The 15224-nt window shown below is 37.4% G+C and overlaps 1 protein-coding gene across 1 annotated transcript in view; it reads left to right on the top strand.

Annotated features, from left to right (window-relative positions):
- The first annotated feature begins 602 nt into the window (after positions 1-602).
- The window catches only part of cobl (cordon-bleu WH2 repeat protein), a 30229-nt gene continuing 15607 nt past the window's right edge, over positions 603-15224 (top strand). The window contains 9 exon segments of the mRNA XM_055228084.1: positions 603-708; positions 966-1077; positions 8650-8841; positions 10623-10833; positions 11634-11862; positions 12063-12107; positions 12533-12621; positions 12815-12865; positions 14485-14664. Of these exon segments, the coding sequence (XP_055084059.1) occupies positions 1049-1077; positions 8650-8841; positions 10623-10833; positions 11634-11862; positions 12063-12107; positions 12533-12621; positions 12815-12865; positions 14485-14664 (1026 nt within the window). The 5' untranslated portion in view covers positions 603-708; positions 966-1048.

The raw sequence follows: 15224 nt of genomic DNA, 5'->3' as shown, positions 1-15224 counted from the left end.
GCATGTGGCCAGTCATCTTGTCAGAACCACTCTGGTTCATTTTAGTTCAATATTCATCCACTAGGTGTCTCTATGCAGGGGCCAGAAGTGGCACACTGGGCCTTTTGACATATTTTTTTGTTCGTTTATTTTGGGTAGCAGCTATTAACTGCAGGCAAATTTGACCCCGTGGGTTCTCCATTTTAGAGTAAAATGTAGCCTGTCAAAAAGTAGGCACAACTCATATCCAACACTGGTTGCCCACACAAATGAAACTAATACTAGAAATACCTACGTGCACTTGACATTAAAGGTTGATTGAAATCTCCCTCTGAGGTTGGCTGAGTCAAAGATCAAGCTAGAAATGTTTAACCCAAGGAGCTTTCATGTTTAGCCTAACCAACCACACCAAACAGTCAAGTGTCCCTGAATGATTCACGAAATACGGACAAAACTATACTCTGCCTATTGTATCTTATCACGAATTTGGGGAAGGTTAACATATAAACGTAAATAAACAAAATGTGTGGTAAATATCTTCCGTACATTGACCTTCTATATGTCTTTTATTTTGAAAATTCATACCGGAAGTCCGAGCCCACATTTCCACCGCACGCGGGGCTCAAAGCGGTTTATGGCCAGGGCAGGGACGCAAAGATTATTTCAAGTGGATTTGTCAGATGACTCCACCAAACATGAACATGTGCTCTAAAGACTAGTTGTATTAAGGTAAGTGTAAACTATCTCCATCTCATGCGTTATGGCGAGCTTTTGTGGAAACTTTAGCAGTTTTTTTGCGTCAGGTCAAGTCGAGTGTCATCTTTGCGCACGGTCTGTCACTTGTTGCTTAGCCTGTTAATGACAGTTGAAGTTATTACGCACCGTTAGTCAGGGTAGCTAAAATATACACGATAGTACAGAAGCAAGAACAGGTCAAGGCGTGTCTTATTTTTACTTCTATACTTTTGTTGGCTCATTGGTCGCAGGTGGCATGGAGAAGACACGGACTTGAAGGCTGCAGCGGACTTAGGGGAGCCGATTGTTTCCACCACCGCTTTTATTTACCCCAATGATGAACGTCTCCAAACCTCCTATAGGGTAAGTCTACTTTTGGCAAGCGTTTTATTCATTTTCACATCGTTTTATGTTTTCCAAGGACCTACTAATAGAGTTAGTGGATAACCAAATAAGCCAGGGGCAAAGGTACGCAGCAGAGATTGAGCAAGCGCCTTTCCTTCGCCCGTTTAATGCCTAATTTATACGTTAAGGATTTTTCAGGCTTTCACGAGTAACTCCAGTCTAGGTTGTACTAGGATTTCCCAATACAGTAAAACGGTCCCACAGTATTGTCCCTAGTCAACAGAGAGATTATTCCAGTAGCTAGAGGCGGCCAAAACCAGTGTCCTTGTTTAACTAAATGCACACCACAAAATAATGACATAGTACTTTCTAGATAAAAATAATTCACAAGAACAAGAAGATTTGATTTGTTTGTACAAGTCCTGCTTACCTCTGTAGTTTTTAATGAATTATTATAATCATTATGAATCAAATTTCATTATTTACAACAAAATCTTATCATGTTCATTGGTTTAAAGATAATATGCTACTATTTTGCATTCCTTGCAGACAAATGCCACATAAGCAATGATATGTTTTGTAAGAGTTTATTAAGCTTCCACTGCTGTTTACATAGCAGCCTGACTCTGCAATGACTTATTTATAGGCCTACGGTAGCTAGTGATGTGAATCACATTTTTGAACTATTCAGTTAATCAGCGTAATAAGTACATTAACAACAATGAGAAAATGAAGTTGTAATCATTCAGAATCAGGCAGTGTCCTGAATTAGTGGTGGGAGGGGATAGAAGTTTTAACAACTTATTTAATTCCACATTACAAAATTGCATTTTATACATATTTTTGAACTGTCTTAGGTTTATAGGAAGTTGTATTTCCTTGCTTATATTCCTCCATAATCTCACACCACTTATTTTCTTTCCTACTTCTTTTCCTACTTGTGCGAGCCTTATTAAATCTAAAGTTTTGCTGTCCTCTTAACAGACACCTCCCCTCTCGGTTCTTGAGCATTTTTTGTGTATTATTTAAATACAAAAAAGTTAAAAAGTTATAACTTGATTTGTACATAATTTAAGCAGTTAAATAATCCACAATATCTGTACATTTCTGTAGTTTTGAATGAACAAAGGATGTGTATGTTCCTGGTATCCCACTTTAAATTTAACCATAACTTTTTATCTTGTATCTTGTTGTTGATGGAGTGAATTAGGGCTCTCTCAACTAAAGTTCACGTAAATCAGATAGCCCTAAATACAGTGATTTCAAACACTCAAGAGCTTTCTGGCCAAATTACAAAGTGGACCAGTTAAAGTGTATGTTGGCAGTGCAGCCAGAAGTGTTCTTTCCGGTCACTGGGTAACATTTCTGTCTGTAGAAGTACCATGGAAACTCCTTTTATGGCATGAGGGTTCTTTCATCATCAGTCTCAATTTTACCTGGCTTTAAATTAAACTGAACAGTGAACATATTTTGCTGCCTGGATTTTTACTGTATCAGTTGCATGTACCATTTTGTGTGTACTTTGTTATTGGGCTTCTCTAAAATATGTAAACATTCAATAACAATGTTGAAGGTTGTGATATAGACATAATACGATTATGGCTTTATTAATGAAATACTCACCAGTTACAATTACAAAGTGATACTAATAAACAGTTGTCCAAACTGCACATAAATCGATAGTTAAAGATACAAAGTCAAAAGTGAGGATTGTTACAAGATGGATTTTATTGGTGTAGTATGTGTCAGATTTTATATTGAATTATACTGATTATCTTATTATACTGAGTTGATTAAGTTATACCTTACTCATTAGTTTATGAAATAGTCGGCATTGTGTGGACACGGCAATTAATATATGTCATTGTGCTTCGTAACTGTCTGTTGCTGGGTTGTAGCTGTTGTGTTATTCACTAGATATCCTTGTATACAGTTGTATTTCATTGCAAAGTTATAGACTAATTAAATAAATGAGGTTGGTAGCATATGAACTCTGAGGCGATTTTACCCTTTACAGTGGAAACTTTTTTTCTTCTTCAAAGCTTACAGCTGTGGTCAGCTAGCTTTAATAGACCTCTGCTGTGCTTTATACTTAATAGACACAAATACTCTGACGTCAGGACTTTACAGGCTGCTCCCCAGCGATGATCAGCAGTCCACAGAAACACACTTGTTATTGCCTCACTGACACTGTATCAATGAAGAAGTGCTGAAGACGGAAAAGACATAAGAGTGGTAGGTCTTACTTCATACAATTTGTTCATTTTTCAAAATTAGTTGTTAGTAATGTTAAAAGAACAATTTTGAGAACAAATTTCAAAACTACTGCTAGTTTATCTAGCACACGCCCAATGATAATTACAAGCTACTGAATGTTCTGTCAGAGCCCACCTTCTTCTGTTCTCGGGAGAAATGTATACAAGAGGTAAAGTAGACCACCATTATTTAAACATCTGACGCATCCCTTTTCCAAAATACGTCCAGGCAGACAGTAAAGTGTTATTGTATTGTTTGCACTTTCTCTAAGGATCACTGAATATTATATATACGCCCTACACACAATCTGCTATATTTAACTTTCAATGGGTTTTGCTTCCAGTGTGGCCTTGCTGACTAAGGGAGAGTCCTCTTTTTTTCTTTCTGCTTGAGGTCAAGAGGAAAGTGTTTTATTGTATGTGGCACTCACATCTGGATATTTAGGGTAAAGTTGTTATGATGACAGATCTAAATTTAACTGAAATATGAGAGAGCTGGATAGAGAGAGAGAGAATTTGAGGCCATGTGTTGTTGGCAGCGGTACTGTATGTATCTAGTAAGATCTACATTCACAGGCCATCCCGTTTTAGAGAGGGGTGTGGAATGGATGCATTGCTTTCATAGACAAGTTAAAGCTACTCTACAGGAGAAGTAGCAACAACACACTAATTACAAACTATATTGCTTTAACCTTTGATCAAGCCCCTGAGTTTAATATGGATCATGTAATAGCAGAGACATGTTACAAGATTGACTGATAAGATGTATGTGTCACTGTAATGTTTTGAAGCTAATGGTAATGATTAACAGTACAATCAGTGAAGTGGTGTGTGTAAAACTTTATGTCTTTATTATATCCGTGGTGCATAAGGTGCATGTAACTTTTCTGCTGGAGGGGAGGGTCTGAACCTCCTTGTCCCCTTGGAGATGTTTTTGCTTCTCCTGGAAAGTTCCACAGTGTGGAACATATGTATCTTCAGACAGCCAAGCAAGTGAGGCTACCAAGCAGAGTTGCAGGTCATACCTCTGGAGAGCCCAATCCATGCAGTGTGCAAATTCACTTTTAAGAAGATAAGTGTTTAGAGTTCAAATGGGCAAGGGCTGGGCAATTAAGTAGTAATTAGTATTTTTAATAATTGCCTTCATGAAAAATTGATAAATTATGAAATTGAGGTTTGTTACAAAACAAGTTTACTCCTGACTTTCTTATTAGCAGAGCAGGGTTATCTATGTAAGGCAGTTTACAATTCAAATACTAAATGTTATGATATAAGAATGAAAATGTAATGAGCTTCCCCAGTTTGAAAGTCTAGCAGTAAATGCTGACTTAGATTAAGAATTTATTAAAATCTTAATTGTCCAAAGTGTGCACAAAATCAAGGTTTAATTTTCTGGACATATTGCCAAGCCCTTCTTCTCCTTCTTCTCCTTCTACTTTAAATCATGAGGAACTAGATTTTATGAATGGTCTTAATTATGTTTCACAGTCATAGTCACAAGTGGACAGCATTATTCTTAAAGAAAAGATGGGACATTGAAGTTTGTTGTTCCTTTATTATGGATGCGCTCAGCGTCTGTAAGCAACATTAATTAATCCCACTGTGTAACATTTCATTTAGCAGCTGAGGACCAGTGCCCTTCATTTCCCTGGAGACATTATGTTGTGTTTACGCTCACTATACCTTGTAAAAAGATGCTGCATGATTGTGTAAATGATTAGTGGAATAATAATATATAATATATATATATATATATATATATATATGTGGTATATATATATGGTATATATATTTATGGTGTATTTGTAATGATTAGTAATTTTAAAATATATTTAGTTAACGTATTAGTTTTACCTGCCTAGGATCCAGAATACACACTTCTCCAATACTTAATGTAGAGTCTTGTCACAGTTGACTCTCCTTGATTTCAGATAGATGTGATTGACAGGTGGATTAGCCATTCACAGATAACTGTGATCTGTCTGTTTCAAAGAGCCTGGCTCGAGGCGTGACAGAGGGAGTGGGGACCAGACATCCCTTGGGATAAAAAATACAGACAGATATCATTCTGGACCATCCATGTAACAGTTACCAATAACCATGGAGGTGGACTTTTGGAAACCACAATCAAATGCCATATGGCACTAAATAGTTAATATGGAACAATTTCAGAGATTCCTTTCCTTACTTTACTTGGTTTCTGCCTATGAGTTCGTGAGGCACCCTCCCTGTTGGCATCAGTGTCCACAGCTGTTACCAAAACCAAAGCTGTGTGGCGCTCCAGACTGGAGAGGTGTAAATATAGGTTTCCAAGGGGACGCCATGACAGCCGCGGGCATGCTCACAATAACGCATGTGTCACTGGGAGTGGTTTGGGGTCCCGGATCTCTCTGTCACTTAATAGGTTCAATGAACAACAGGCTCGAAGTCAAGTGCAAACCACAATGCCAGAAGTGTACTTCAGACCCAGGGTATGACCAAGCTTTGAAGTGTTTTTAACTACTTCTTGGTGGTACATAGGTTTTTGTTAGTTCACAATAACTAACAAATCGTTTATGTGTAATTATGTAGGACAGGTGCTCATCTCAGAGAAACGGCATGCCAGATGGTTTATATTTGTGGAATAGTTCTTGCTTTGCAGTGAGGTCTTGCAAATTGAATTTTTATGGTCACATCACAAATAATCAGTGATATTTTTAGGGCCAATATGTAGCTGAGTTGATTTGAAATCATTTTTCTAGATAATGTTTAAGCATTAACCTCAGTACACCACACTGCCATGTGTTAGAAGTAGACATACACGGGGTGATTTTATATTGGCATTTTGACCCATTTTGACCAGGCTCTCTAACACAGAGTTTTCTGTTGTCTGTCATTAAACGCTTTAAGCTAGTCTTATGATGATTACCACAGACCACGAGTCTCCATCCCCTGACACTATAACTCAACAAGCTATAAAATTAGCTCTCTTTTTTTCTTGAACGTGTTCCTGTCTCAGTGCACTTTGATACAACACTTTATAGACTTTAATATTAGGCTCAGAGAAAGAATCCTGTCCTTGTTAGTGCTGTGAAGTGGAGTGAAAGAACTGGGTGTCTCTGAGAGCTCCATTAGTAACCTCGGTGTGTGCATGTGTAACCCAGTCTGGTTTGCTGTCCTGCTTTACTGCCCCCCTGTGACCGACCAAGGCGCTGTGTTTCAGCTTCCTTCATTCGGACTCTGTGGGAGCCTGGATTTTCCTAAAGGCCTCTTTGTGCCAGCAAGGATAGAGGAGGGAGGGACACTGAAAAGCAAGGGAGAGGAAGAGGAGTATACTAGCTGACTGTGCTCAACCTGGCCTTCATCCCAGCCCACAGCTTCACACAGTCTAGCCTTGTGTGCTCCTGATATATAGAGATTACCACAGTTCCTAATGTCATGCACCTGTTGTTTTTAAATAGACCTATCTAAAATTCTCAAACCATACATTTAACACAAAGCTAGTGGTTTTATTGCATGCCCTGTCCTTCTTTTATATAACTTACTGAATACATGACAATCTTTTCATCAGAAAGAAACAGCTCCAGTATGCTGAGGCAAAACACCACCTGCTCACTCATCTCAGTCCTGTACTTATCAGATGCCATTCTAATCTGTAAATCATTTTTTGCTTGAGGTTGAAATCCTTACCCCTAAAAAGAATTGCATAATATGCCAGTGACACTGTAGTTTGTTAATATTTAACTTGAGTCAGGGTTAGAGTCCACCTGTTGAGCTACGTTCTTGTGAATTTTTCCTTACTGTGGCTGTGCACTGGACTGTGGTTACCTTTATGTAGACCTATGGATTACAAATTTACAGGCTCTCTTGTCCAATCATTGCAAGTGACTTTGTCTGTAAACAGAGTGACATTGAGTACTTCAGGAACACTTCACACAAGGGTTGTGAGTGAGAATGTTTTACGTTTGTTATCAGAGGTTCATGTTTGTTTTTGACAAGTTTGAGAGAAAGGGCACGGTGCAAGTCTGGGAAATCATTTGTCATGTTAGCAGTGTAAATTGTTAGGAAACATAAAACATTATAATTATTTTTACAAAGCAAAAAGAAGCATACAAAAACAAATTCAATATTGGTTTACAAGCATTACAGGCATTGCTCATTGCTGCTGCCAACTGTTTGTTCAGTTTTGATGGTACCAGAGTCATTTAATTTGCTTATCACTTCTGTTTAATTTTAATTTAGTTGTAAGATATTAATTTAAATAGATAGATAGAAGATAATCTATGATATTGATACTTAGAGTTAAATTATTTGATATATTTAACTCTATGTACCCGTAACTCCATGCACTGTAACTTTCTTGGAGACAACTTGTAACAACTGTAACTTTCTTGGAGAGAAGAGATTCTCACTTGAAAATAAGTGCATATGATATGACAGGTTTTCATGTTATTCTAATTATTACTTGATTTGGTCGAATAGTACCTGTGGTCAATATATATCATAGTTACCGGTATATATCAGTTAAGTGGCACATTGTGGAAAACAGGTTGAGAAGAAAAGTACAAAAAAACAGGAAGTAGCGCTGCGTTCTAAAACTGAATACCTATGCCAAGGCTCAATCCAAAATGCAGGGGCAATTTACTAACAGGGAGCACATTTTTCTCACAGATTAAACATTGATTTAAAAAAAAAATAAAACTATTGTAATTTATTTTTATAAGGATTGTGTAATTTGGCCCCTGTTAACATTATGGTTGCTAGGTTATGGAATTACCTCTAAGTATGTCACATCTGCTACCCATGTCCAACTAGGAAGTAAACTTAAACTAAAAATGAAACTAGACAAAACTAGGCAAAATGTTTGTTAAATATGAAATATTTAAATATTTCACAAAAACATTAACTGTGTTTTAGTGAAAAAGTTGTCAAACCTGTTATATACACTTGTGAGTGAGTGAGTGAGTGAGTTTAAAGTTTGTCCATACACTTTTAGTTAGAAAGAAACTCAGAAAGTGTGTTAGGGTTATTGTGAGATGAAATATCCTGTTTTAACAATTCATGAATATTGATACCATAAACCAACCAACAATGAGTTTCATTCATTTCCACTCCTCAAGTATGTGACCTGTTTAATCTTGACATTCCTCGTGGAGAGGTGACCTCACTCACAGTTTGCATGTTTTACAAGGCATTTGCTTATTACAATAAAAACCTATTATTGAATAAAAACTAGATAGATACGTTTAATGCTGTATCTCCATGAAGACAAGTGGGTGATGAGTTCTAGGCAAACATGATATTTCAGTAATAACCTCAAGCAATGTGTGCTTTTTCTTTCTGCCTTTCTGCCCAGGAAAAGGATGAAACCGCGTGCGCCACCACCTCCTCAGGTACCACAGCCTGCCCCGCGGCGCACATTCAGAAATGCTAACTCTCAAGATGAGGCCACTGACAGAGACATGAAGGAGAACATGCTGAGTCAGTCATTGGAGCTGAGGCTGACTCTGCCCACAGGATTTCAAACCAATGTAATTGAGGACGGCAGGTGAGTCCTGGGCAGTCTGATGGAGCACCCCCAAAAGGGTTTGCACCCGCCACTGGTTACCTCCGCAACCTCACAGCAACAAAGTCCTACATTTGACTCCCAGGCAGCATGCCTTTCAGTGTGGACACTTCATGTTTTCCCCTTGTGCAAAGATTTCCCCCACCTCTAAAAACATACTAGGATCCACTCTGGGGCCAAGACTGAAATAAGATTGTGAATATCAGAGGGACTATCCTCTTTGAATAACGAATAAGCTATATAAAAAACAACTAATTATACAGGAAATGAAATATACAATAATTTCGTCATGCTAATTGCTAAGATAAAAATAATAAATACAATGATTTTCCTTCTCTTATTTTCTCTTACTTTTCCAGTCTTTCTTTCTTCATCTGTGATACCTTTAAATTAAATATATGTTTTTATATCCAACCTTAAGAGGCCTTTAAGAGTTTAAATTTTGTCTAATTTTATCCCAAAAATTGTCTACTGGCCAACATATATCAAAAGAAACGCTTTGCTGGAACACTTCAATCCTTGCTGTAAAATTAAACCTATTTTTGCTGAACACCTTATGAGCTAGACTTCATCCCTATATTGTGTGTGACAAAGCTTGTGCTGACCACAGGCACATGCCTGTTAATGAGGCCCCATTGGCAAAGTGACACAGACAAACCCAGAATGGAAAAAAAAACCAACATTATAATAGACCAGTAACATGATGTGTGAATGAGGCTAGCAGAGTTCTGAAATGGAAAAGAGTGATTGATATTCAATACCAATCCGTCTCTTACTCATGGAATTACAAGCACAAACAGCTAATGAACTAATATATCCCTAGATTGAATATTGCAAATTACTGTGACAAAGTATGACATGTTTCTGTCCGTATTTCTCTTTCCATAAAGAACACGAGGCCTGTTGAAAAAGTTTCAGCCTGTAGTATTTTTGCCCATAGTCCAGTGTTAGACTGCAGCTCACAGACTATGTGCACTGGATTGGGGGTAGAGAGCCGAGCACATGGAAGCAACAGAGGGCTGGGAAACAGTGGCATAAGATCTGGACACAAGTCATATGCAGCATGTGTATAATACAGGTTACCCTAACTATGCGGCTGTGTTTTTATAAGTAATGGCCACATTTGAATTTGGGAGAGAAATAACCCACAATCATAATGTATGATTAAATGACTACTGTAAAATTGAGAGAGGCAGAATAACTAAATATAAATTATATTGTAGAATGTTTCAGATAGTCTTAACCTACCACATGCACATTAATGTAACCATATTTGTCTAAATTCTACTGCCTCGTCTTGAATAGTGGCCTTTCTAGTAGTACCGCTATCTGACATATGATCTGCTGGTTCCCAGAAAACAGTCCCCTGCTTTTTTTATTCTGACAGGTAGTGCTATAGGACTCCTCACGAAGGGACCTGCACCTGCTATTTGATATGTAACTAATGCTTATATTATAATGTTGTTCAATATTGGTACTTGGTACCTTGGTTAGGTAAAACAAATAAATAAACTAAAATAAATGGGGCATTTTCAACATGTAGAGTTGACATATTGGTGTGACTACACTGTATGAAGTCATTACACCCACTTCCTTTACTAGAGCTTAAGCTAGTTAGGTGTTGTAATCCAATCTTGTGTCTCTTTTTCTCTGTGTAGCTGTTCACATGAGTGGTTTGTTCATCCTATCTCCCTCCCTCTCTTGCTCTGTGTCTCTCCCTCTTTCACTTTCTCTCCCTCAGTCATTTTATGTTCCTCTTTCAGCAAAGCGCTGATGGACGTTCTGGTTGAGCTGTGCAGCCGTTACCACCTGAACCCCTCACTACACACTCTGGAGCTATTCACACCTGAGGGCCACCCTTTGGGCTTCAAGCCCAACGCGCTGCTAGGGTCCCTTAATGTTGCCTGTGTCCTCATCAAGGAGAAAGTGCTGGAGGAGAGACAAGTGCGCCGACCTGCACCCAAAGTGCCCGAAGTGAGTTTCACTGGATTTCACACATGATCAGCTACTTTGGAAATCTTCATTTTCTTTGCTAACTTGTTTTCACTGGTTGTGCACTGATATTTTTGTATGGATTAAGAAACATTATTGAGATTGTTGCATAAAGAAAAACACACTATGATAATATAGCTTGATTTGCATATAGCCAGTGTGCTAGTTTTACATTTTAGCTCAATGCCTTATGTAATATAAATCCCTCTCTTTGGCTTGCCATTCAACACTGGCAGAAAGCACACCTGAAACCTCTCAGAACCCACTCAAAGGTAGGAGGCCACTTGGATTGACACAGCAAATGTTTTGTTGGTCATTTTCTGTTTGAAACATACTCTATTCTCTTATACATTTCTCTCATTAGTTTTGTCTTTTCAGTTCTCTTCCTGCACTTTAAATATTTGATGAGGGGCTTACCTTTAGTTACCATGCATTATTTCTCTGCTCTTCTCAGGGCTCACTGGCTGCTCTGTCCCTTTAACCCTGTCTGGCCCAGGGCCAGAGACTGACACAGTTTCAGATGCTGCTGTCAGTCATTCGACTTTTGTCCTTTACTTCAGCTCTCATAAAGAATTGCTTTAGAAATATAGAAATAATATTATACAATTAAGAGTACTTGCTGACTGTTCAAGAAAAAAATTTTGTTTGTGTGTTCAAGAACATTGCTGTTTTCTGCCATGTACTAAGATCACTTTACATTATAAATGAATGTCAGTTCATAATTTGTTATCATAGTATTTGTTAATAAACATTCATTGAAGTAAGAACTTGTGTCTTCTCAGAAAACAGTGCGTTTGCTGGTGAATTATCATGGCAGTCAGAAGGCAGTGGTGCGGGTGAACCCGCAGTTGTTGCTGCAGGATCTCGTACCTGTCATCTGTGACAAGTGTGAATTTGATCCAGCTCTCATCGTGCTCCTAAAGGACAGCATCAGTCGCCAAGAGTTACCACTGGACAAGTCTCTGTCGCATCTGGGAGTCAAGGAGCTTTATGTGCACGACAAAAGTCTAGGTAACAACTGTTGTATAATGTTTATGACATATGTTACTGTAGCATGTTACTAGAAAGCAACAAATAATTAGAGCTTATGTTTCTTGTTTAATCTATTTATTTAACAGCCTATATGCAAAAAATGGTAAAATGGACAAATGCATTGTATGAAATGTTTATCTCTCAAAATAGTGTCTTTATTGTTTTTATTATTTTTCCAGTCCTCCAGCCTAAAATGGCTTCAGCACCTGCCCTTAATTATTCAGGTATATTAGTGCATCTATGCTACTAACAATCTAAAATTTTCAGTGTCATGCTTGTGTCATGGTTGCTTTACTAAACACCCTGTAGTCTTTTATACTAACCTGAATAGTCCTTCTCTTCCCATACAATGTGAACCTCACTAATTATAGATAAAAGGAAAAATAAATAAAATAAAAAAGGTGATAGGACCCGAACTTGTAAGCAGTAGCGCCCTCTCCTGGGTACATGTGTCATACTAGATAAATTAGTATAGTATTAAATAGTAGCAGTAGTAGTAGAAAGAAAAGAAATTCATTATTAGACAGCAAGCAACAATAACATGCTTTGTCCTGTAATAAATGTATTATTCAAATGTATTTAAATAAATAAAATTTTCTTAAATTTTTCTTTTTTTTTTTTTTTTTTTTTTTTTACATCTCAACTATAGACTCTCTGTGCTCTAGTACGAACAGTTTGGCCAGAGCAGAGAAGAAAGGTCTCTTGGGTATCTTTCCATTCAGCAGGAGAAAATCTAAGGTAACATTTTTGAATGCCGTGATGTTGAATGTTCATGTTTTATGCAGTTAGTTACAGTAAAGAAGTAAAGAAGTTCAGACTTTTATTTTACATGTTGTAGCTTAAAATTTGTGTGAAGTGACTTTTGTAACTGCATGACTGAATGCATGGCCCACTAAATGAATGCTGCTTGTGTTGTGTCTTGCTTTTGCAGACAACATCTCTGGACATGGAGGATTACAATGACGCAGAGGCACACTCTAATGTAAGCATACATTTTACAGTAATACTATGTTTGAAAACCAGTTCAAGCAGTTTTGCTAGAAGGAAAGAAAATTCATATTTTTATGTTTAGTTTAGCTGCAGCATGAGTGAAGATCTAATTCATTTCAAAGAAATGCCACATAGCTACATTTTTTTAAGCATCCCAGTCCTGTTTTTTGTTTTTTTTTCACACTGGCTACTAAATCTACATTGAATCTTCTACAAGTCCATTTTGTAGTGACCCTGACATCCTCTTGGTGGCAGCAGTTGTTAGTTAAGCAGTTATCTCCTCTTCATCGATTTGGTTATGACATATCAGGATATATGAAGGCTTTCTATCTATTACAACCTCATCAGCTTTACTTTATGCTGTGGACAATGCTCTTTATAGCTTTAATGAAATTGCACTTGGTGATTTACTTATACCATATTCTAGTATTTTGTCACATGGTGAGTTACTATGGTGAGACCTGCTTGTTGCTTAATGTGTACTACGCAACTTTGTTTTAAGTGTGTTTGAGAGTAAGCAGCTCCTTTATCATATGTCAGCAAAAACACCCCCCTCAAAGTGTGCTGTTTCTAACAAGCAGTGCTTCATGCAAGGTACAGGATGCGTTCATCCTCCTGTATTAGAGGTTATTATATATCTATAAAACTGCAGAAACATTCATCTGCAACTCTAATTCAGACGATGACAAAAATCAAATGTTAATTATATTTTATTGCTGTTTATTTTTAAGTAAACTGTCATGTTCAACCTGATTGGGTCACAATAAACCAGTGTACTGCATGACTCCCAGCCATGAATAAATTGAGAGGCTAATGGTCATAAGGTGAACAATCTATGTAGAACTATGAAAATGAATCAAGCCACAGTTTTGTGAAGAAATCATTTAAGTTGTAGTCTATTTATATTTAATATAATGTTACCCTTATTATTTGAATAATACAGATTGATTTTTGTGAACTACACAAGCTAACAGACACTGTTTATACACACTTATCGGCACGTAGGATCAGATTGCTTCTATGCCTAAGCCATATTATTACTAAAAGGCTGGCCTCATATTTCTAAAAGCTCTTTTTTTTTTTTTACTTCAGTGTGTACGATCTTAAATTGACAACAGCATTTTGTTATAAATGTATTTTTATGCATGTTAAAGTGATTTATATATAAAGCACTTCGGCCATGTAAGATTTTAATTCTTTTTTAATGCATAATATGTACAGTCAGTTTAGAAATGTACATTTCTAAACTGACTGACATTTTAAAGTTCCATTTATTTCTCAGTTTACTGTAAGAATCACCAAAACTGTCTACCATAATAATCCTCTATATGGATTCTGTTCATTTTGTAGTTTTTCCCTACGGTGAGATGATCTAATCATGGATCCAATTAATTCCAATGGCCTGAACTCTGTGTCCCTCCTTGCTTTACTGTTGTTGCATTGTCTAAATGCATCAATTATTCGGCTTTTAATTACTTGTCTTGGGATCCTGTGGGTATGAGGAATAAACTGTCTGGTTCCCATGTCCCAAGTACCGGAAAGCCACTTACAAAATGTGATGTGTGAAGGTGTATTTTTACTAATTTCTGATTAATCTAATGTCATCTCCAGGCTGTGTCTACCATGCTTGGGTCACAGTATGTTGAAGAACGCCCTCATATGAGCCAGTCACAATCGTCCATGAACATCTCCAAGACATCTCCTAAAGCTGAGGCAAAGAAGAGGAGAGCCCCCGCTCCACCTGGAGTCTCTACTCACTCTACTGAGCACTTAAGCTATGACACAAATCAGGTAAGATGTATAAGATTCTGAAATTAGTCCTAAATAATTTTACGTGAAAGCTCTGTCAGAGCTTTCACTACAATTACTTTAAAAATTTTGATAATTTTTATCTTATAATGTCTGTGTAAATTTGTGCGATTCATTGTGTGAGTCCAAACCCCCCCCTATTAATGAGGGTTTTTTGCCCATGCTGTGATTGACCTGACATAGTGGAACAACTCCTGTGGCAGTCTTTGCTCTGCATGTTTTGACCTGAATTTCAGCACCTCAAGGTCGGGGTGACCTGTATTGTCTACATTAAAAGAACAGCTCCCCACAGTCTCATTATAGTGTTATGGCGGCATTCTGGGAAATGGTGTTTAGCAACTAACCCCTCCCTCTCTGATAATGTCTGGAATAGCTTTTGTTTATTTGTCCTTGCTTAGTTAAGAAAAGTGAACTGAGGATACAGGGGGTGAAAAGATACAAGAGGCTGTCCAGCTACTGTATCATTTGGGGAGTTGCAAATATCTCAACTTTGATGACAGTGTTTCTTAGTTGGGAGCCAAATGTTTAAATATGTGGCATAC

This window comes from Periophthalmus magnuspinnatus, chromosome 16 (assembly GCF_009829125.3).
Source record: "Periophthalmus magnuspinnatus isolate fPerMag1 chromosome 16, fPerMag1.2.pri, whole genome shotgun sequence".
NCBI classification, from domain to species: domain Eukaryota; kingdom Metazoa; phylum Chordata; class Actinopteri; order Gobiiformes; family Gobiidae; genus Periophthalmus; species Periophthalmus magnuspinnatus.
This window is presented reverse-complemented; position numbering and strand designations above follow the sequence as displayed.